The following is a 21,824-nucleotide window of genomic DNA, read 5'->3' as shown; positions in this document are numbered from 1 at the left end:
CCTAATCGGTGGTAAGTTTGTTCTTGCTGCTTGACATTGCTCTTACCACCGTTAGTGAGGTGATCTTCTGCTGATGGCCTATATGATACTACAATTATTGGTTCTGCCTTCTGCGGATGGGCCGGGCATGTGGCTCCTTTTACAAATTTCTTTTCAGGGGCTTTGCATCCGGTTCTGTTTGTCAGTTCTAGTCTTGATTTGTTCCCTCTCTTCACTCTTCAGTGAGTAACATGGCTGTTCCATTCTCTCGAGTTTCTCTGCTGCTACTGCTCTCAAACAAAACTGAAAGCTAACAAGCGATACTGTACCGCAGATCTCATGCCAAGAAGAAGAGAGCCTGCCTGCCAGACCCTGGGCAGGCAGTACCTGGGCCACCACCACCTCAGCAAGCTGTATCCTTGCAAACCGTATGCTACAGTATACTAGTATACGGCAGCAGCTGCAGGTAGAAGGAATAAACGAAGCTTCCTAGCTCTCACCATCACCAACGGGCTCCAGTCCAAAGGCTGCTTGTCCCACCGGCAGTGCGGAGCCCGATAAGGCCGCCCGGGCAATCAATCAAGGTTGCCTTTGATGCGCCCCAAGATGATCTGCCTCGAAACCCGTGCTCTCACATACCACTGCTACCAGTAGAGTAGTCTAGCCAGTAGCGGTAGGGCTACAGTTATCGGCTCGGATCTGGGCGTCGGACACGCAGCTTTTGGAATTCACTCTCCCAGTCCTGCATGCAATGCAAGAAGAAGCTTCCTCGAAATCTCTGCATGCATCTGCCTGTCTGCTGCTACGCTACGCTATATACGCTTCCGTCTCATGCACCGATAAAGACTGCTCATCAGGCTGGCGTACAGTACCGCTCTACTCTTTTCGTCCTTTGCCTTTTTTTTACTGTACCAAAGACCTGTATGGACGGAGGAGGAAAGAGGCAAAAGATAGTCAATTCAGGGTGAGACCTCAAAGACTTGAGGGGAAAAAGACCCAACTTTACCTTTTTAATATAATTGGCAGTTTATCTAATTTATTTTTCTTTTAAAAAAGAGTATATGTATAATTCTACATATTACATGACCTTTTTTTCTTATATTTTTTTAAAATTATCTAATTCAAAGCTCGGTGTGCTTTGTGTGTAGAATTTGGTTGCTCATTCTTTTTTAATTTTGTAAGCACAAGGATATATACGACTGAATTCGTCAAAGGCATGACTATGTCGCATGAAGTGGACAAGGAACAATGGGTTCTCCGGTTGTGAAAAGATGAGTAAAAGAAGCGGGATACCCTGTGTCTGCCTCATTCGACGAGAGGTTGGTATTGGTGCTCGGTGCCTCCCTTGTGGTGTTCTTTGAGCCTATTTTTCCTGTGGTTCTCATATGTTCGCCTATCGATCTCCGTAGTGCTACTGTTTTTTATTCTTCTTGTTCCTCTTTTTTTTTGCTCAAATATGATTATTGCCATGTTATATACATAAAGAATAAGAAGCATGAAACTGATGCTATTGTTCATCGTTGTAGGCTATTTCTTGTGGAAGTAAGGAAATATCTAACTCTTTTATGATTTAGGGTTGGTATATATTGGTATGTGTAACACGGTTTAAGCATGCTTGCACCACAATAAAGGAGTGTTTGGTTCCCATGGACTAAACTTTAGTCCACTGTGTTGGTGCACTTTTAGTCCCTAAACACCCAAACAGGTGGACTAAAGTTTGGACCAAAGGCTTTAGTCCTCTGGTCCACAAAACTGGACTAAACTGAACTAAAGGGTGTTGAGGACACCCCTGCCCCTCATTTACTGCCCTCCCTCCCACCTGGCTCCCTCCCGCTCAGTGCATCCCACCCACCCGGCCTTCCTCCCGCCCACCACCATCGCCGCCCGCCGCCGTCCCTCCCGCCACCGCCGTCGCCACCTGCCGCCCTCCCTCCCGGCCGCCCGCCCGTCGCCGTCGCCGCCCGCCGCCCTCCCTCCCGGCGTCGAGCTCAGCCATCATCTTCCTCACCTCGACCGGCTACTTCCCGGCATCCCTCGCCGCCACATCCCCAGGCTCCAGCGCCCCCCCGAGGATGCCATCCTTGAGCGCCGTGTTGATGTCGAGCACCTGCTCGCCGCATGGCAGCTCCTGGTACTACGGCATTGTGGTGGCGCAGCGACGACTCCCCCGGCCAAGTGCACCACCACCACCAGCACCTCGGCGACGGACGGAAATTTGAGATCTAGTCCAAGCTATAGTGGGAGCGGTTGGCGCAAGGAAGGAGTAGGCGCAGGGTACCAGGGGTAGGGAAGAAGGGTAAAAGGATTTTTGTTCAACAGTATTTTGGACTTTAGTCCATTTTAATCCATGGAACCAAACAGGGGTGGGACTAAAGTTTAGTCGATGGACTAAACTTTAGTCCATGGATTAAAGAAACCAAACAGGGCCTAATGTGTGTGTTAAGCTCATTTAACCAATGCATGTTCCTCTCTATGTACTCGATTTGGCATGTAAGCTAATAATAAGTATGCTTAAACTTTAATTGACAGAAGTGAGTGAGGCATTTATCTACTTGCGCGGTCATGCATGCATAAACAGTCAACTAACGTACTTGTATGCATGATTAATTGATTGAAAAAATAAAATGTAGGGGGTGGGCCTATTTAATTTGGATCCACCAACTAATTCGTAGGTAGCTGCTAATTTTAGCTAGGGTGGATCCAAACGGGGCTATAAATAAACTTACTGTATCATTTGAACATATATGATCCTCAGGAGCTGTGCAGACTCAAATTGCCTCGATAACTGCGCATTTATTTCAACATATGCTAGCATTGCTTTGCCATGGGTAATTACCTATGTTCTTTGCAGTATCAAGTCATGAGGTTGACTTTGTGTACATTATAAGCACAAAGGACTTGAAATTCAGAGCTCCTATATGTATATATGCACAACCAAGAAATTTATTGGTTTTTATTTTTACTTTGCTAGATTTTTTTTGACATCGACTTCATTGATGTTACCATGTGTTCCATCATGTTACTCTCAAAACATTAACAGAGTATGGAGTCATCATTAATCAAATGTTTCAAGATTACTAATAAATCAAAGTTACCAGCAAAATTATCAGGAGAAATCACACGAGTTACATATTGATACAAATTTGGAAATTCTCATGATAAATTAAATTTGCACAATGTTTAAACTTGGGACCTAGTTACACAAAATATATATTGATCGTCGGGACCTGGCAATATATGTTCTTCTATGAGGTACCTTGAAGTTTCTATCTGGTTTTGTTGTTCTCATCATAACATGAATTCAAATGAAAACACACATTCAGCTTAATCCACTGTACAATTCCTCTAAAATGCTCTCGAAACAGAACATTTGAAAAAAAATCATATCTCTCTTGCTTGCAGTATGAGTACACATTGCACTCTCACTTTAATTTTTCCCCTTCTCTTTTTCTCCCTTTTATTCCGTCCTTTTTTTCTCTTTAAAAGATGAAGAATCATCATATCAGTTATAGGCCCACCTGATAGGTTGCTAATGCAAAATTGTTTTTCTCTAATCCATGCGAGCATGATATGTACTGGTTCCTATTATTTTATCTCTGCATACTATCCAGTGTTTGTAGCCATCTTGCGAGCTAGAAATAATAGTATTTTCCGTGGTTCCATATAACCACACAAAATAATGTAGATATATGAGCATTGCTTTTGCTTTTTTTTTTTTGCTTTTCAGGATCGGAGTACATGTGTTGATGGTTCTGTTGCAAGTTGATCGTATAACATGATTAGTTCTAGTTACATACAACAAAGAGATATATCTTGCTTCTTGTACTAGATAGCTTGTGTTGCCGTAATGATCAGAAATGAAGAACACTGCATGCTTCGCTAATGCGAAAATGGGGGCACCCTCCTTTGGCTTGTGCTTCCTCAATACAATAATTATAACCTACCTACCTAGCATAGCTACTAGATTTGTTGGCGGCATCTGCACGAATAAGATCAGTTGCAAGAGATGCCATGAAAATTCAATCTATATCGATCACATCACCGCTTTGCAGCGATGGCCTATATAGTACACACCAGGGGACATCGATGTATATTATCGCATGTATATGAAGGTAGCATTTGCATCCTATATATTTTCTACCAGCAAAACTGTTCAATTGATCTCTAACTGAGTGCATATGTATGCTAAGCTAGATTTCTTAATCTCGAGATTAGTTGTGAGAATGCCATTTACATCAAAAGCCATTCAGATATAATACATTATTCAAATAAACCGAAAAGAATTAATCAGTTCAACACAAGTTATGAGACAGTTCCCTTAACATCGTGTTGTTCGATACAATATAAATGCCTCATCAGATCAAATGAAAGCATGTGTTCCTCAGCATGCAAAATTACCAATTAAGTTACAGATGCATTTACACCCATCTCAACAGCACAACAATTACATAGAACTTAGGTACATCTCTTCAATCAAAATAGATAATCTTGGAGCATCATCCAACAAGTGATGCACCACAGTAAGATCATCCTGATCAATGACACATATGCTATATATGTATCTCCTGTGAGTATTCCCCATTCTGCTCCAGCTATACTTATTTTTAGCCATGCACCGGTGGTTAATAGTAATAATCGCCTGCTTTAATTTAATTTCACCGCAAGTTAAGCACTGGTTAATCAGTGAGCTAGTTTTTTACCCGTAGGACAGGTTCCTCGTCTGGCCTCCGATCACCGACGGGCTGCCCATCCTCTGGTTGCCCATGTGCGGCCGCCGCGGCGATGGCCTCTCGAGCTTGCCCTCGAAGCAGCCCTTGCTCCCCGTGGAGTCGCTGGACATCATGGGCTTCACGTCGCCGTACACGTCGGCGATGGAGTCCATGACGTCGATGCCGCCGGCGTCCATCATTGGCGGCGCCATCTGGAGCTGGTCGATGCCTCCCTTGCCCTGCTCGTCGTCGCCCCACATCATGGGGCTCTTGCCGGCGGCGTAAGGGCTGAGCCTCTTCTTCCCCAGCGAGCCCATGTCGCAGTTGGCGAAGAAGGCCTCCATTGGCCGCTCCATCTGGTGCTGCAGGTCCAGGTGGCCGCCGCCGTACATGTGCAGGTCTTGCAAGGAGGCGAAGCCCATGGAAGGGCCAATGTCCTTGAAGGAGCAGACGTCGACGATCGCCGGGTTGCCTAGGGACTTGTACCCGCCGGCCGGGCACGCTGCGACGTCGCCGGAGGCGATGGTCTGGTAGGCTTTCTCCAGGATGGACTGCATGTACTTCCCCTGGGCTTCAATCCTCATCTGGAGGTGCTTTTGCACCTGCATGTGTTCATGCATGCATGACTTGGTCAGCAAAAAAATGTGAAGGACCAAAGGTACGGTGTAGTAGTGCAGTACCGGTAAGTAAACTTCGTAAGAATGTTCATGGATGTGTATGGATGCATGTGTAAATAAAGCTAATGATGAGATCATGAGCAACATGGTAAGGGCACATAAAGTGGAGCTAAGTAAACTTCCTCGTACTTTAAAAGAAGATTTTCAAGCTTCCTAAGAATTTCATGTGTGCGCGCGCGCTTTAGTTTGCGTTCTCGATTACCTCTAGTTGCTCATGTAGCCTTCTCTGGACTTCCATTTGCATCCTGATAGCCTCATTCATGTGCACGCTGCGGCTGAAATTGAGATTCACAAAAGGGAAATAAAGTGGAAGGTCAGGGGCAAATATATGAATTCTGCATACAGCACGGAGTACTAGTGTATTATAAAATAAACTTACTCATTCATGCTTCTTCCCATCATGCCTGAGGAAGATGCCGCGTTCCGTTGCATCTCCATTGCTGCAGCTGCGATAATTCGAAGAATTAGTGTGGAGGAGTGAAGAACACTATACACAGGTTATTTACAGATCTTCAAGTATGGGTGGCAGGTTGCAAACTGAATATTATATTGAATTGCGAAAAATCTTTATATATATGCAGGCAAAATTCGATATCTTCTTGAAGCACCTACCATCCTTAACTGAGTGATCGTTGAACTCCTTGTGTGGCTGCTTCCCTAACCTGAATTTCTGTTCATAAGAAGAACAGACAAACTAAATTAGCCCGACCACATGAGACAGCGAGAGCTACTGTAGTAGAGAGACCACCGAAAACCTAACCCTAATTAGCTGGTGCAACCACACACAGATACACACCTGGAGGTGGCTCTTGAGGTGGTAGAGAGTAAGCCCCTTCACTCCCATGACCCTCATGATAGTCTTTGGAGTCGCCTCTGCAAGAACAGGCCAAGAATCAAATGAAGAAAAGAACCAGCTCATGAGCTGACGAACCTTGCACAGCTCCACACAGGCACGTACTGTCCGGGCCGCCGAGCTGCGTGACGGCGTCGACGAAGCGCTCATGGAGCTCGACCGTCCACCGGAGGCGGGGCTTGGGGTCGGTGGTGAGGACGAGGCCCGAGTCTCCCTGAACACACATCTGTCTATCATTTGAGCTCACGGCAGCGGCAGCGGCAGCGGCGCTAGTGGCCTTCTTGGAAGAGAACATTCTATTCTCCCCCCCTCCCACGCGCGCGCACCCCGCTCCTCTCTCTCTCTCTAGATCTCCAGAATTAATTCTCTCTCCTCTCAGCTGCTGGTGTGTAGGATTGGGGATGAGAGATTCAAGAACAAGGAATAGGGTTCGCGGGGGCGCGGAGAACGAGGACCAGGGGCTTGGCCTTGTGGTGCAGATTGGTGTTGGCGTGGCTGCGGCTACTGGCTCTGCCCGGTGCAGCCTGGCCTTGATCACTACCGGCCGGCTGGTCGATTGCAGGCTAGCTTGTGTTGAGAGGGCCGGGGTTCCTTCTTTCTAGCTTTCTCTCTCTTTTGCTCCGGGGTGGCTTTAGTTTCCTTCTCTTTTCTCTCCTCCATCCTCCTATCTCTTTCTTCGCTTTCTCTCTCTAGGACTAGTCCTCCTACAAAGCCCATGGTGTGTGTGATATTCTATCCTCCCCTCTCTCCCTATCTCTCTCCTTTGGCGCAAAAGATGAGAGGTGAAGTCCTTTTTGAAGTGTGTCATTATGTAGTCTATTTGGGAAAAGAAAACACCGATAGAACCGCTTGATCTGATATGAACAGCACTAGTAATATATCTGCGGATACAAAGGTGTGCAAGCCAACGAGGGGTTTTGCGTGCAACACATGGTCTCTCAATGCGTTTGGCAAGCGATGCGAAAGGGCATGAGAACTAGAGGTGGGAGTTGGAAGAGGAAATTTATACAGGAGTCGGACTTTCATAGTCTTACCTTATTTGTCTTGCGATAGATGAGAATTAAGAGAAAATTATTATCCCCTGTTTTGGTATATAGTTTTGGGAGTCAGAAATTTATCAGATGAACTGTTGGGATTCATCAAGCCTTCGCTTAAAGCATAATTCCCATCCTATTACCACTCTTAATCCCTAGTGAATCAATCGACCTCCTAAACTCCCATATTCCTCGTCACAACACCCCCCCCCCCTCAAATTTAAACTCGCATTCTCTCTTTCCCTCCCACTAATTATTGCCCTCAACTAAACAAGGCGTGCATACCAATATAAGAGAAAAATTGCGAAATTCACTTAATTTGATGAATATATTAGGGTTGCAGTTATATTTTGAGCAAAGCATGTACCCATGCTGTGGTATAGGTTACATAATTCGTGCCGCAAAAGTAAACAAGAAACATGTTGGTTTCTCCTTTTTTTTTCAAAATTAAGAGTTAAAAATAGTTAGTGAGAGCATCATTAGCATAGCTCAAGTGCTCAACTGTACATACATAAACATAAATAAAAAAAATCGACCTTGAGTTATTTTGTCCTTGTATGCCCCACATATGGTAGGATCGGTACCAACTTTTATTGCTTCTCCTTTGGCACTAGAAACAAGCAAGTTATCCACCTTTAGTTTGTACTAAGTGTGTGCATTCTTCGTCCCTTTTTGACCAGCTATAGTAAGCTGGCAACAACAAATAGGCACGCAGTTCAATATGTAAATATTATTCTTTAATAAATCTAGATAAATGCTGAGAAATCTGGGAACTTTACCATCTTATAAGACCTATCTATATGTTTCTTCACTGTCAGAAACCGTTAGGCAAAGTGGGGAAAAAAATACCTGGATCACCCAAAGCAAATAGGTAACTACGTAAGTGGAAAAAGACACCTAGCTATTACTTCGAACCCAGCTAATAAGTAAGGTTGTTGTTTTCATTTACTCTTATGTGACGTAATGTTACAAATTTATGTACATATTTATTTTTATTTATTTGACAACAAACATTAACTAACAAAAAACACAGCTCATACATACATGAACATATATCATGTGTTATATATCGATCAGTTGGCTTTTAATTAGCAATGCATACCATTACTTATCTTTGTTCAAACCACTATAGAATCTATCTGTAAATAGGTGGGTAAATAGCATTTTGCAGAAACAGCTACGCAAGCGCCTGTAGAAATGACCATTTCCAATCCAAATTAAGGTGATCAAAGCCTACATTTCCACATAGCATGATGGATCAACGACGAGATCTGCATGCATGGCTTTGTTTTACATTTCACCAAACTGTCATGCATCCTTAATCATGCTCTGTTTGATTGCTGCAACTACTACTTTCACCACACACAGAGAACATTCGGAGATCCATGCAGGAGCTAGCTGATATGGACGGCGACACTATCATGTGTGGATGATTGCTCTTAGATTTCGTGGGAATTAGAAATGGATGCATTTGCACAGAGACCCAAAAAAGCATCGGTAGTTGGGCACGTAGACATCACAATATACCCAGAAGCGCAGAAAAAGCCTCCATGCATGTCTTGCAGTACGTTCTGGAGAGCTATATGCGATCATGGCGTGTGGGGTACCTAGAAGTCATGCATCTTCCTTCTTTTTCTTTCCTTTCTCTTCTTTACATTGCTGACCGAGACTTCTACTAGGCAAGACTACTGATGAGTGATGACCCCAACGAGTAACACATATATGCGGCAGGAAGCTATAGCTAGGAGCAGCAAAAAAGATGCAAACTTATTTACACTGCTCATCTTATGAATTTTTTTTTCATGAAATATATCACGGTACTTTAATGAACATGCATGTGCACTATAGTTTGAACACATGAAAATGATATGAATAAATTGGTTAAAACAAGTATATTCAAAATATTATATATGTTACAACTTTTTTAATTCTAATAGTTATCACACTTTACTGGTTAAGTTTGCAATCCTTTCAGTTTCAAAAGGTTAACTGACATTTTCTTGACAAAAGGGAGTACAGACGCACATGAATACATATTCTTAGCTAGTTTTCAACATTTAATTTCATGAACATAAATAGTAAATCTTTCCTCCATAGATATTGATTCTATAACAGAGAATCAAAATAGCACTAGTTCTGGATCTTGGCTGCAACATCACTTTCCTTGATATATGCATGGCCGTGCATGCATGCTTACATCACCACCAAAGAATTCCCAATGACGGCTCCAAATCCAAACAAAAATGTAAAGTTTGCAAAAGGTCAGAACTAGGGTTCAGTTTCAAGCTTCAAGCATGGGGTCCCATTCTATGAGGGAAAAAGTAGACAGGATGAGTAAGAACATTGTAAAGCTCTCGTGCGCTGCCCTCCCTGCCATTTTCTTTATCCGCAAGGGAATAGATGCTTCCTTCTTTGACAATTAAGCAAAGATTCTTCTCAAACATTCTCCAAATGTGGTTCATTTCATCTATTATAGCTCTAGCTTGTGGCTTTCCTTAAGCAATAAGAAACCGGTCGGAGATGAATAAACGTTTGCTATATTCCCTCCGTCCCAAAATATAGCTACTTCTAGAGTTTTCAATACAGGTTAAGGATGTAGATTAAAAGTCTATATTGCCTCTCATTAGAATAATTATACCTTGCCTATTTAATTGGTGGTAGGATTGCATGCAGATCTGCATGTCATAATTGATTTGCATGTCATAATTGATTTGCATGCATTTTTTTATTTGATCTCTTATGCCAAATATACCACTTGAGAACTCAAAAATAGCTATATTATGGGACAAAATTTCAACGCTAGAAGTAGCTATATTCTGCGATGGAGGTAGTACATCTATCAAGGGGTTGAGCGGTTAAAATTAGGGATGTCAGTGAACTGAGATCAAACAAGCTTAGCTAGATTTGGCTGACCTTGAGCTGGAGGGCGAACTTGATAGATCAAGCTCACTCTATAAGGCTTATTGGCACCTCTATAAACAGGTTCATATAGGCTCAAATTGAATTGAGCTTGAATTATAAAATGAAATTGCTAGGTGTGTCATACTTTGCTGAATTTTTTAGTATGCTAGATAATACCGCTCAAATTAGTATTGCATTAGAGATCATGTTAGTATCCTAGACAATGCTGATTTTTAATAATAATCTAAGTTGGGAGCAACATAAGTATTTTGTAAAATATGTTACATGACAAAATGTTCTTACAAACCCAAAAATCAATTTAATGAAACATCATATCTTTTTTGATAAAGCATCATCCATTTAATACATCACCGTCAACATCATCTAGTTCATCAAAATGTATGTAACTTTCTAGTGAGTGGTGGTGATCCTGCACATTGAAGTGGAAGCATAAAGGAGATATTCTGATGAACAACACAATATAATAGCAGCCCTATTTAAGCATATACTTATTTTAGTCGATGTCTTCTTTGTTCTGAGAATAAGTATTGGCTTACAGTCCTTATCCTGTAGCCTAAATAACCTCATGTTGTCTTTATCATGCGCATGGATGCAAAATGAAAAGACAGCACTCCAAGAACAAAAGTCAACTAATCTATTTTAAGACAAGCATAAGAAACCAATGACATTAGTTTTTTTATATATTTTTAAAATAATAATATTTTGAGTAAATGTAATTACCATTATATATATGCTGGTTAAGTGGTCGAGGTTTTCTGTGGGAAATTTTCTTGGGAATCTAAAAAAATCTAATGGAAAACTCTTACACAATTTTTTGGGCAGTTGTGAAGAATCTTAGCCTTCAATGCTTTGAAAGGGCCAACTTTAAGGGAACAGGAATATATATTTTTAAATGAAAATTTTAAGTGAAAACACCAAAGCAAGCAATTATATATCTGCGTAATTTGCTGGAGAACTAATGGTATATGGTGGTCAGTTAATTAACTTGTTGAGGGTGATCACTAGATGGGGGAAGAATAATTTTGAATTATTGTCTTTTATATATTTCAATCCTTAACTTAATCCATGTTCATGTAACGAATTTATGAACTAGGAAGAAAAGTTGCTTCTTAAATAGTACTAACATGCAGATTCGATATGAAAAATCACGTGCAAAAAGCAAGCTGCGTCGTCTAGTTAAACTTGCTCTGGGTAAAGCTGGTATTTAACCTTTAGCTCACTGATTAGTCAAGCCAAACAATCACATCCACTTGCCATAAGATAGCTTACATTTCAAGCACACATTGGGAGATGCCCCCAAACTAACCGGCGACACTTTTCCTTGATTTTTATTTAATCAGGCAGATTCTCCGAACCTTTATTGGCACCCCAATCATGCAAACCCTAAGTACACAGGCATAAGATTCTACCATCAGGAAACCAGCACTTAGTAGCAGCAAAGTTTTATTCACTACGCCAGATTTGATTTATACTGGCACAGATAAACTAGCGTGCTAGCGGACGTGATTGGCACCTGCCAGCACAAAGCTTCCTTGGACCGGCGGGGGAGCACCCGCCATCACAGAAGCCACTGTGCTGACGGGCGATACAAGCACCCGCCAGCACAGATGCACCCTATCTGTGCTGGCAGTGGGCTTACGTTGCCCACCAGCACAGAGACCACTGTACTGGCAGGTGACGCAAGCACCCACTAGCACATATGCACCCCATCTTTGCTAGCGGTTGGCTTATATCACCCGCCAGCATAGAGCTCGCCCATTTAAGGCCGCGGGCATCTTCTTCCCTAGGCAATCTTCCATTTGGAGCTTGCCCGAGAGGAGCTCGGGAAAAGCTCCAAAAACACCAAATCTAAGGGGGAAGGTTTTGCTCTTGATTTCTTTGGAGGAGGTGGCTATATAAGGTGAGTTTGTGCCATTCCAACCTTCTTTTTCAACTTCTATCTATCATTTCTAGCTTCATTAGCTTGTCATCTAGATCTAGATCTAGAACTAGGAGAGAGAGAGGAGGGAATAGAGAGAAAATACCTAGAAATGGATTATTTTTTAAATAAAATTCTATGGTCATATTATAACCATTACAATGCTATGTTTGTCATTTTAATGTAATATAAAATTGACTTTGATTATATTTTTCCTACTTATTAATTATTACATCCATAATTTAATTAATGAAGTTGATTATCTTAATATATAATTGAGTTTGATTTTTTTCCTTCTTGTTATTAATTATTACATCCATGGTTCAATTGAGTCTCATTTAGGGTAATATAGAATTGGTTTTTATTATATTTTTCCTACTTATTAATTATTACATCCATAGTTTTAATTAATGAAGTTGATTGAATTAATATATAATTGAGTTTAATTTTTTTCCTTCTTGTTATTAATTATTACATCCAAGGTTTAATTGAGTTTCATAGGGTAATATAGAATTGTTTTTATTATATTTCTTACTACTTATTAGTTAGTACATCCATAATTTAATTTAGTTTAAGGAATTGCGACCCATAGCTCATTAAATTAGTTAATATAACATAGAATTCTTGTCATAGGTTGTTATAGATGAATCATAGAGCATGGATATATGGCATACGGAGACATTCACATACTTTAATTTCAGAGGTATCAAAGTTTGTAGACGCTGCGAAGAAGCACGCTCGCATTTGCAAGACAAAGCAAATATGTTGTTCATGTTTTGACTGTAGCAACAATATTGTATGGGAGGATACTAATGTCATCAAGAGGCATTTGATAAAGCGAGGTTTTGTGGATGGATACACAATTTGGTCCCACCATGGTGAAGCAGGAGGTACTTTCAACAACACAGACATCGATACTGGCTGTGATGAAGTGGGTGGTGATGATGCAAATGAATATGATCATGTTATGATGGATGATGATTATGACCGTGGAGATCAAAATGATGATCAAACAGATGCGCGTGTGGAACCACAGGTGGACGTGATGTTGATATGGAGGACATGTTGCGCCACATTGAACCAGAAGTGTTGCTAGGGAGTGCTAAAGGGTTAGAAAATTCCGAGACACTTAAGAAGGTAGCAAAGAACCGTATGTATGTGGGATGCAGGAACGAGTGGATAGTGCTACGTTTCATCTGTCATCTTCTGATCCTGAAGGCTAAATTCGGCTGGTCAGACAATAGTTTCAATGATCTCCTTACTCTGCTAGGCAATTTGCTCCCGAAGTCTATCTTTGTGCCAAAAAACACATACGAAGCAAAGAAGATTATCAATCCATTGAAGATGCGTGTGCAAAGAATACACACGTGCCGGAACCACTGCATATTGTATCGCAGTGAGTACACAGCATTGAAAAAGTGTCCAAATTGTGATGCTAGCCATTACAAAAGTAATGCCAATTTCTATGAGGACCGTGCCGGTTCCTCCATCGGGAATAAGAGGAAGAAGGTTGCAAAGAAAAGTGCTGGTGCTCAAGTGGAGGACGAGTCCTGTATAGGTACTGACACGATGACTCAGCGCAGAGTCCCTACCTTAGTGATGTGGTACTTCCCGGTGGTGGACCGTCTGAAGCGTTTGTTCTCAAACCCAAAGACCACTGAAATGATGACTTGGCATGCTGATTGCCTATTAAAGGATGACGAAAAGCTTTGACATCCTTCCGATGCTCGCTAGTGGAGGACCTTCGATGCCAATCATCCAAAGTTTTCAAATGAAAAAAGGAATGTACGGTTTGCATTGAGTACAGACGATATGAATTCGTTTGGTGAAAGAAACAACACGCACAACACATGACCAGTACTGATGACCATATACAACCTTCCCCCATGGTTATATCATAAGAGAAAGTTCCTTTTGCTAATCATTCTCATACAAGGCCCGAAGCAACCTAACATCGACATAGATGTTTTCCTTGAGCCATTGATGGAAGATATGCAGAAGCTTTGGGAAGATGGGGTTCGGATGTGGGATGAGTACATACAAGAGCACTTCACACTAAGGGCCATTATCTTTGTTACCATAAATGATTATCTTGTCCTATTTGCCTTGACAAGTCAGGTAAAAGGTAAGACAACATGCGTAGTTTTCCTAGATGGAACATCATATATGTACCTTAAGGGATCTATGAAGACAATGTTCATGCGGCATAGGTGCTTCTTATTGAAGACGCAAAAATACCTCAAGATGAAGGAATTTTTCGATGGCACCAATGAGAATGATTTTGCTCCAAAACTGGCTACTGGTAAAATAGTATTTGAAATATGTGAGAAGGTCAAGTTCAAACTCGGTAAGAAGTCTTAGGTGGTGCTGATAATTCGAAAAGGAGAAGGAAGCAGGCTGAAACTACAGACATCGTAGACGTGCCGTTTAAGAAGATGTCTATCTAGTTTAAATATTTGTCATACTAGCGAGAGCTGGCAGCGCGTCATGCTATTGATGGGATGCATCTCCAGAAGAATGTGTTCGATAGCACCATCGGATTCTTGGGCTTATTAGGCAAGGCAAAGAACGGACTAAAATCACGTAAGGATCTGGTTAACCTTCAAATTAGGCCAGAGCTCCACCTTCCCTACCTAATGGTAAGCATTACCTTCTCCCAGGTAGCTACAACTTAACACTAGATAAGAGATTGGCTATGTGCAAGTGCTTGCGCAGGTTGAAAGTGCCGACCGGATTCTCATCGAACATCCGGTCACTAGTCTCATTGAAGGACATGACGCTTGCCGGCTATAACTCTCATGATTGCCATGTGATGATCATAGTTTTTCGCTATTGCGATCTGGGCTATCAAACCAGTATTCGTAAAGATGGTTATCATACGGATGTGTTATTTCTTCAACGTGATTTTGCATAAAGTGATTGATTGTGTTGAGTTGGCTAGACTTCAACTGTTTGTGTTAGAAACTCAGACCCAGCTCAAGATGTGCTTACCTCCGTCCTTTTTTGATATCATGGAATATCTCATGGTTCACATGGTCTAGCAAATAATTGAACTAGGGCTTATGTACTTCCATCAGATGTGAACATACGAACAGTTCATGTCGACTCTCAATGGATACATGAGAAACAAGACCTTTCCAGAGGGTAGCATGATTGAGAGCTACCATACAGAAGAGAGTGTTGATTGCTGCATAGATTACATAAAAGATAAGAGAGCTAATGGTTTACCAGAATCTTGACATGAGGGCGGATTGTCCGGGAGATGTACCATTGGAATGAAAAGATTCATAGACAAGGACAACTAGCAATTGAAGAAAGTGCATTCAAGCGTTCTACAACAGCTCGCAATAGTGGAGCCCTTCATCGAGCAACACCTAAATGAGATCCGTGGACAAAGTAATGGTCGCTCGGAGGATTGGATCATCAAAGAGCAAAAGCGTTGTTTCCCATCATGGTTGAAGGACCATGAGCAGCTATTTCGAGGAAATTCCATAGAAGAAGTAACATTGACCAGGTTGGTGTCTGGGCCATCAAGCAATGTCACCTCGTGGCAAGCATATGAAATTAATGGATACACATTTTACACCACCGCAAAGGACAACAAAAGCATGGTGTATCAAAACAGTGGTGTTCGCATAGAAGCGATTGATACATCTGGACAAAACATAACTTACTATGGTTTCATAGTGGAAATATGGGAACTTGACTATGGAGAGAATATCCGGATCCCCATCTTTCGGTGCCGATGGGTCAAACACTCGAATGGAGTTACGGATGATAATTATGGGTTGACACTTCTAGACCTAGCCAATATAGGTTACAAAGATGACCCATGGGTACTCGCTGAGCGTGTCGCACAAGTATTCTACATAACCGACCCTATGAATGCAAAGAAGCACATTGCCGTTTTTGGAAAACAAAGGATCCTTGGAGTTGAAGGTGTAGTGGACATTGAGGATTACAATCAGTATGAGGAATTGGACTTTTTCAAAGACCATGAACGAAGAATCAAGCATGTTGAAACAAGCATTGATAAATCCATGAAGCCATGGTTATGTACTGACTTTGAAGGAAGAATTGTTAAAGGATAAATTAACATTTCTTATTAGTTATGTTGTAAGACTTATTAATTATTTTGTAAGACTTATTAATTATCTTGTAAGACTTTATTAATGTGGATTAGACTTTATTATCTTGTACCTGACCGCTAGCATAAGAAAAGGGTAGGGGTACATCTATGCCACGATACAATATAACCAGTTCTGATAATAGTGCAAGTTTTTACATCAATACTTAAAGGTCCTAGAGAGAACAAGTTCAAATGCATAAGAAAAGGGTAATGGTACAACTATGCATGTTATATATTTCAAACTCCGGCTCACTTCCTTAGATATGGAATATAGTTAAGGTCTCCAATCATCCAGCCAAGAACTTCATAAAAATAAGTTAGAGCACGGATGAGTGCACTCTCCTTCGCTTCACATGGATGACCACATACACTACTATAAATGGAGAACATTTGAGACGTTAAATAATGTGGCCTATAGAAAGTGAGATGAGCCTGGAACTTCAAATCTGGGGTAAACATCGGGTTTCCACCCATGTAAATCAAATCAAACTTTTCCAAGACTTGATCCAGAATCGCACGAAAGCTCACTTCCACAATGGTAGTACCATTTATATCCTATAAAAGATGATTATAACAAGATGAAAGTTAAAAGATGTAACATAACTAAAGTTAAAAGAATGAAAAAAATATTTCATACCATGTCATGAAGCCGAGAAAGACTCTCAGCAGTCACAATCACATTGTCTTCTCCCTCCTCGAGCCATCTAATTCGAAAATATGAAAAGTTTGGCACAAAGTACCCATGATCCTTAAGCTGCTCTAGGCAGGCCTTCACAACAGTCCTCTCAACAGTTACCCTAGATGGTGCTATTTGACCCCATGCGACAATTGAAACTATCGGGATGGCCTGTCCTGGTGACAATGAGGTGAAAAATTGGATGTCGAATAGGTACTTGAAAAGAGAGATGTACTCTTTTCAAATTAGGTTCACCTATTTGACCCCATGCGACAATTGAAACTATCGGGATGGCCTGTCCTGGTGACAATGAGGTGAAAAATTGGATGTTGAATAGGTACTTGAAAAGAGAGATGTACTCTTTTCAAATTAGGTTCACCTACATCCTCGGTTTGCACTATAGGAGAAGTACCATCTAAAGCTTCGACAACATCTTTGAGCCATCTAATAGGTTTGATAAGCTGCATTGAAGTAAGTAAATTTAGAATTTATTCATGTTTAGTAACAAAATCAATTAAAAGAAGGAAAGAACATTACTATGTTGGGAATTGTTCCTCTGCTTCGATCGCCGAATGGCAAGTCAATGGGGCCATGGAAGTGATGTCCTGGATGACTAGTGGGAGTGTCATCGAGCCCGAAATGTCCCCTACCACCTCCACGACCGCCACCACCACAACGGCCACCTCCACGGCCGCCACCACCACGAGGAAAAAGAACTTCCACTTGCCATAGTTAGCCCAAATTGTTCACATAAAATTTACAAAATGATTAGAATAAAAGATTATTCAAAATAATGGAAAAAATTTACAATTGTTGGTTTAGATCTCATGAACATTGTTATAACTAATCATAACATATTTATTATCATTTTTGCAATTGCATGGAATAAAAATGGTAAAAGGTAACAACTTTAAATTTTTAACACAATCCCTATCTAAACAAAATTTACACCATCTATTTGAAAAAATAATAGTGGAAGCGAATAATTTAGAAACAATAATGCAAAACTTATTTGAACAACATACACGTAAACGATTTACACCACAAGTAGCACTGCCAACCTATAGCAATTGCAATGTAAGTAAAATTCGTATAAATAACCAGGTATACGTGGATAGAATTTCAATGAAATGATCAATTGGAACTAGTATCAATTCCCTACTGGAACTACTGCTATGCATGACCAGAACTACTAGATCTACTTGAACAAAATGGAAAAAAAAAAACAACCGGTCGGGGAAGGAAGGCGGCGCGATGGCGGTGAGGAGCAGCGGCCTAGTAGGGGACACGCAGCGGCGGCGCTCGGTGGCCACAGTGGAGTCGGGCGGGGAGGGGAGGTGGCACGATGGTGGCCGGGGAGGAGGTGGACCGGCGGTGGCGCGACGGCGGCCGGGGAGGAGGTGGACAAGCGGTGGCGTGATGCCGGACGGGGAGGGGAGGTAGGGGACGCGCGTTGCGTACGGGTAGGAGGGCCTGTGGCAACGACGGCCGCCGCGGCCCCCTCCCTGACACCCATGCCGTCCTCCCGGAGCGCCACCGCCTCACCTCCCGAGCGCCACCTTGCCTACCGGAGCGCCGCCGTGGCCCCTCCCGGAGCGCCTCCTCACCTCCCGAAGCGCCACCACGGCCCTTCCTTGACGCCCCTCGACACTGCCGCCCACCCGAAGCGCCACCGCCAGCTACACCCCCCTCTCCACCGCCACCCTCCCGAAGTGTCGTCATCTCACCTCCCGAGCACCTTCTCGCCTCCCGGAGCACCGCTGCGGCCCCTCCCTGACGCCGCCATCCTCCCAGAGCATCGTTGCCTCGCCTCCCAGAGCGTCACTGCGGCCCCTCCCCGATGCCCCTCGACGTCGCCGTCCTCCCGGAGCACCGTCGCCTCGCCTCCCGAGCGCCTCCTCGCCTCCCTGAGCGCCACCACGGCCCCCTCCCCGACGCCCCTACACACTGCCACCCTCCCGGAGCACCGCCGCCTACCGCGTCCCCCTCTACACCCGCCGGCCCTGCCCCGACCTCCGCTCCTCCCCGACATTGCCGACCACCTCCCCGACGCCCGACGCCGCTGCGCCTCCCTCCTCCCCACCGCTACATGATGTTGCACCGCCGCTCCTTCCCAAGCCCCGCCTCCTCCCCAATCATCGGCGCACTACTTCTACCCGAGGCCGTCGCACCGCCGCCAACCCTCCCTAAGGCCGCCACACCACCACCGGCCTTCTCCCACGCCAAAGCACCTCTTCCTCTCCCCGGAGCCACATGGTTGGTTTTTTTTCATGCAAATTCATGAATAAGGAATATGTATAAATTGTGAAAGGAAAAGTTTGGTGTACAAATATGTATTGATATGCATAAATTCATGAATAATAAATATGTTCAAATTGTGAAAGGAAAAGTTTGGTGTACAAATATGTATTGATAAGCATAAATTCGTGAATAATAAATATGTTTAAATTGTGAAAGGAAAATTTTGGTGTACAAATATGTATTGATATGCATAAATTAATGAATGATAAATATGTATAAATTGTGAAAGGAAAGGTTTAGTGTACAAATATGTATTGATAAGCATAAATTCATGAATAATAAATATGTTTAAATTGTGAAAGGAAACGTTTGGTGTACAGATCTGTATTGATAAGCATAAATTCATGAATAATAAATATGTTTAAATTGTGAAAGGAAAAGTTTGGTGTACAAATATGTATTGATATGCATAAATTCATGAATAATAAATATGTATAAATTGTGAAGGAAAAGTTTGGTGTACAAATACTTATTGATATGCATAAATTCATGAATAATAAATATGTATAAATTGTGATAGGAAAAGTTTGGTGTACAAATATGTATTGATAAGCATAAATTCATGAATAATAAATATGTTTAAATTGTAAAAGGAAAAGTTTGGTGTACAAATATGTATTGATATGCATAAATTCATGAATAATAAATATGTTTAAATTGTGAAAGGAAAAGTTTGGTGTTCAAATATATATTGATATGTATAAATTCATGAATATATATATATATATGTTTAAATTGTGAAAGGAAAAGTTTAGTGTACAAACATGTATTGATATGCATAAATTCATGAATAATTTTTAATTGCAAGTATTACAATTTTGCATATTAAGAGCGATGGACAACAATGAGAACAATGTTGAATCCACCGAGGAGGATTCTGATTCTGACGATGATTGTGGATCGTATTCTACTCCACCTGAGTACGAACCAAGCCCACCTAGGACTCGCAGATGTTTAGATGAAGATGACCATGAATACGATCCAACCACGGATCATCAGGTACCTGCATGCACATTCATATACTAGCTAGTGATGCGTTTGTTGTTCACATGAAAATGATAAACTCAAACTATTGTTTTCTCTATAGAACGATGACCAATCCCCTGTTCATTCCCCGTCATGACGTCGTAGAACATCTACTCTATATGAAGAGGAGGTAGGTCCCTCTGCACCACAACCTTCGGCTACTACTGCTTCTAGTAGTAATCCAAAAAGGCAACGTGGGAGACAAAGCCAAAACTAGATCCCTGAAAAAGGTATTCTTGTAATAGAAGTGCTTGGCACCAAAGGTGAGCCCATATTACCTGAGGGGATATCTATTAGGTTTTGAAACATATGTGGAGCTATTGTCAGGGATAAATTGCAGACCTGGATCACGACTATTAATTGGGAGAATGTGCCTACAACTACAAAGGATGTATTGTGGGCCACATTGAAAGAGAGGTTCACTTTTCCTGAAGGTCAAAAGAAATTCGCAAGAAACTTTGCTGAGGGCCTCCTTGGGAGATGTTTCAGGAATTGGAGGCCTACTCTTAATAAAGAATATGTACAAAAAGGCAAGAACGATAGCGAAGACTTTGGTAGGATTCCTTCAGAAATGTGGGAAGAGTTCATACAACAGAAGAACACGCTGGAAGCAAAAGTCCTGAGCGAAGAAAATACCGTGAAGGCTATGAAAGCCGCCTAGAACCCCCACCACTTGGGTGCGGGAGGGTACGCAGCCAAGATCGCTAAATGGAGGAGAGAGGAAGAAGAACGGAGGAGAGCTAGTTTACCAGATTTGTTTGAAGGCTTGGATGAGTGTAGCAGGAATTGGGTTCTAGCTCGAATTTCGACAATAACACCCGACGACAAGGAGAAGCAGTGATCCTCGACTCAGCCAGATTTAGCAGAGATAGTTACAAGGAATTCATAGGCATTATACAAAAGTAAGACACTCCTTGGCAGTACTTAAATGCATGTTGACATTCTATGCACCTAAATTGTATTACTAACTCTTGTCTTTATATCCTCAAAGTGCGTACAAGATTTACATACTAAAAGGAGGGAACCACGATCCAAAAGGAGAAATCTATGAAAATAATATATCATAGATTCATAAGAACATAAATTAGTTTTTTCATATAATGTAGACTTGTCGTTAATAACAACCTATCATTTTTACAATTTGATTGCAGTGCCACGAGCAACCTCCCGGTACTACACTATGCGGATATTACGTGTGCGAGTTCCTCAGAAACAATGGGAGGTACCGGACGAACCCTGAAGACGTAAGTCTCTTATACACTGCCATGTGCTAACTTCCTAATGGTAATACATCATAATCTTCATTTACTGTATACCTGCAGATGCCTAGGATCAAGACTCATAGCACGGCGCTCGAAGACAAACACATCGACAACATTTGTAGGGACATGGCGAGGTTCATCCAACGTGAGATTTGTCATGAGGATGGAGCATTCTTTGATAAAGATGGCGTGTTGATGGTGGACGAATGCAAAGATTTTCATAGATGGGGCGCGGTAATTTTAATATTAGCGTAGCAAAGAATAGCTCTAATCCAAATGTTAGATTTTTAATAATGTGAATTATATATTATGTACGGTGTAGTTTTGAATAATGTGAA

The 21,824-nt window shown here is 41.9% G+C and overlaps 1 protein-coding gene across 1 annotated transcript; it reads right to left on the bottom strand.

Moving 5' to 3' along the window:
* Window positions 1-4,270: 4,270 nt before the first annotated feature.
* Window positions 4,271-6,892, bottom strand: LOC117839756 (myb family transcription factor IPN2). Its single transcript, XM_034720171.2, has 6 exons — window positions 6,324-6,892; window positions 6,162-6,238; window positions 5,978-6,035; window positions 5,745-5,811; window positions 5,568-5,640; window positions 4,271-5,290 (listed from the first exon to the last, which is right to left on the bottom strand). Exons 1-6 carry the CDS (start codon window positions 6,511-6,513, stop codon window positions 4,676-4,678), a joined length of 1,080 nt encoding a protein of 359 aa, XP_034576062.1. The 5' UTR covers window positions 6,514-6,892; the 3' UTR covers window positions 4,271-4,675.
* Between the last annotated feature and the right edge of the window lie 14,932 nt (window positions 6,893-21,824).

The sequence above is a fragment of the Setaria viridis genome, chromosome 1 (genome assembly GCF_005286985.2).
Source record: "Setaria viridis chromosome 1, Setaria_viridis_v4.0, whole genome shotgun sequence".
Taxonomy (NCBI): Eukaryota; Viridiplantae; Streptophyta; class Magnoliopsida; order Poales; family Poaceae; genus Setaria; species Setaria viridis.
This window is presented reverse-complemented; position numbering and strand designations above follow the sequence as displayed.

Coding starts and splice junctions, on each gene's coding strand:
- LOC117839756 (XM_034720171.2), bottom strand. CDS start 6,513: ATGTTCTCTTCCAAGAAGGCCACTAGCGCCGCTGCCGCTGCCGCTGCC. Junction 5,812..5,977: donor CGATCACTCAGTTAAGGATG/GTAGGTGCTTCA, acceptor GAATTATCGCAG/CTGCAGCAATGGAGATGCAA. Junction 5,291..5,567: donor GGCTACATGAGCAACTAGAG/GTAATCGAGAAC, acceptor GAACACATGCAG/GTGCAAAAGCACCTCCAGAT.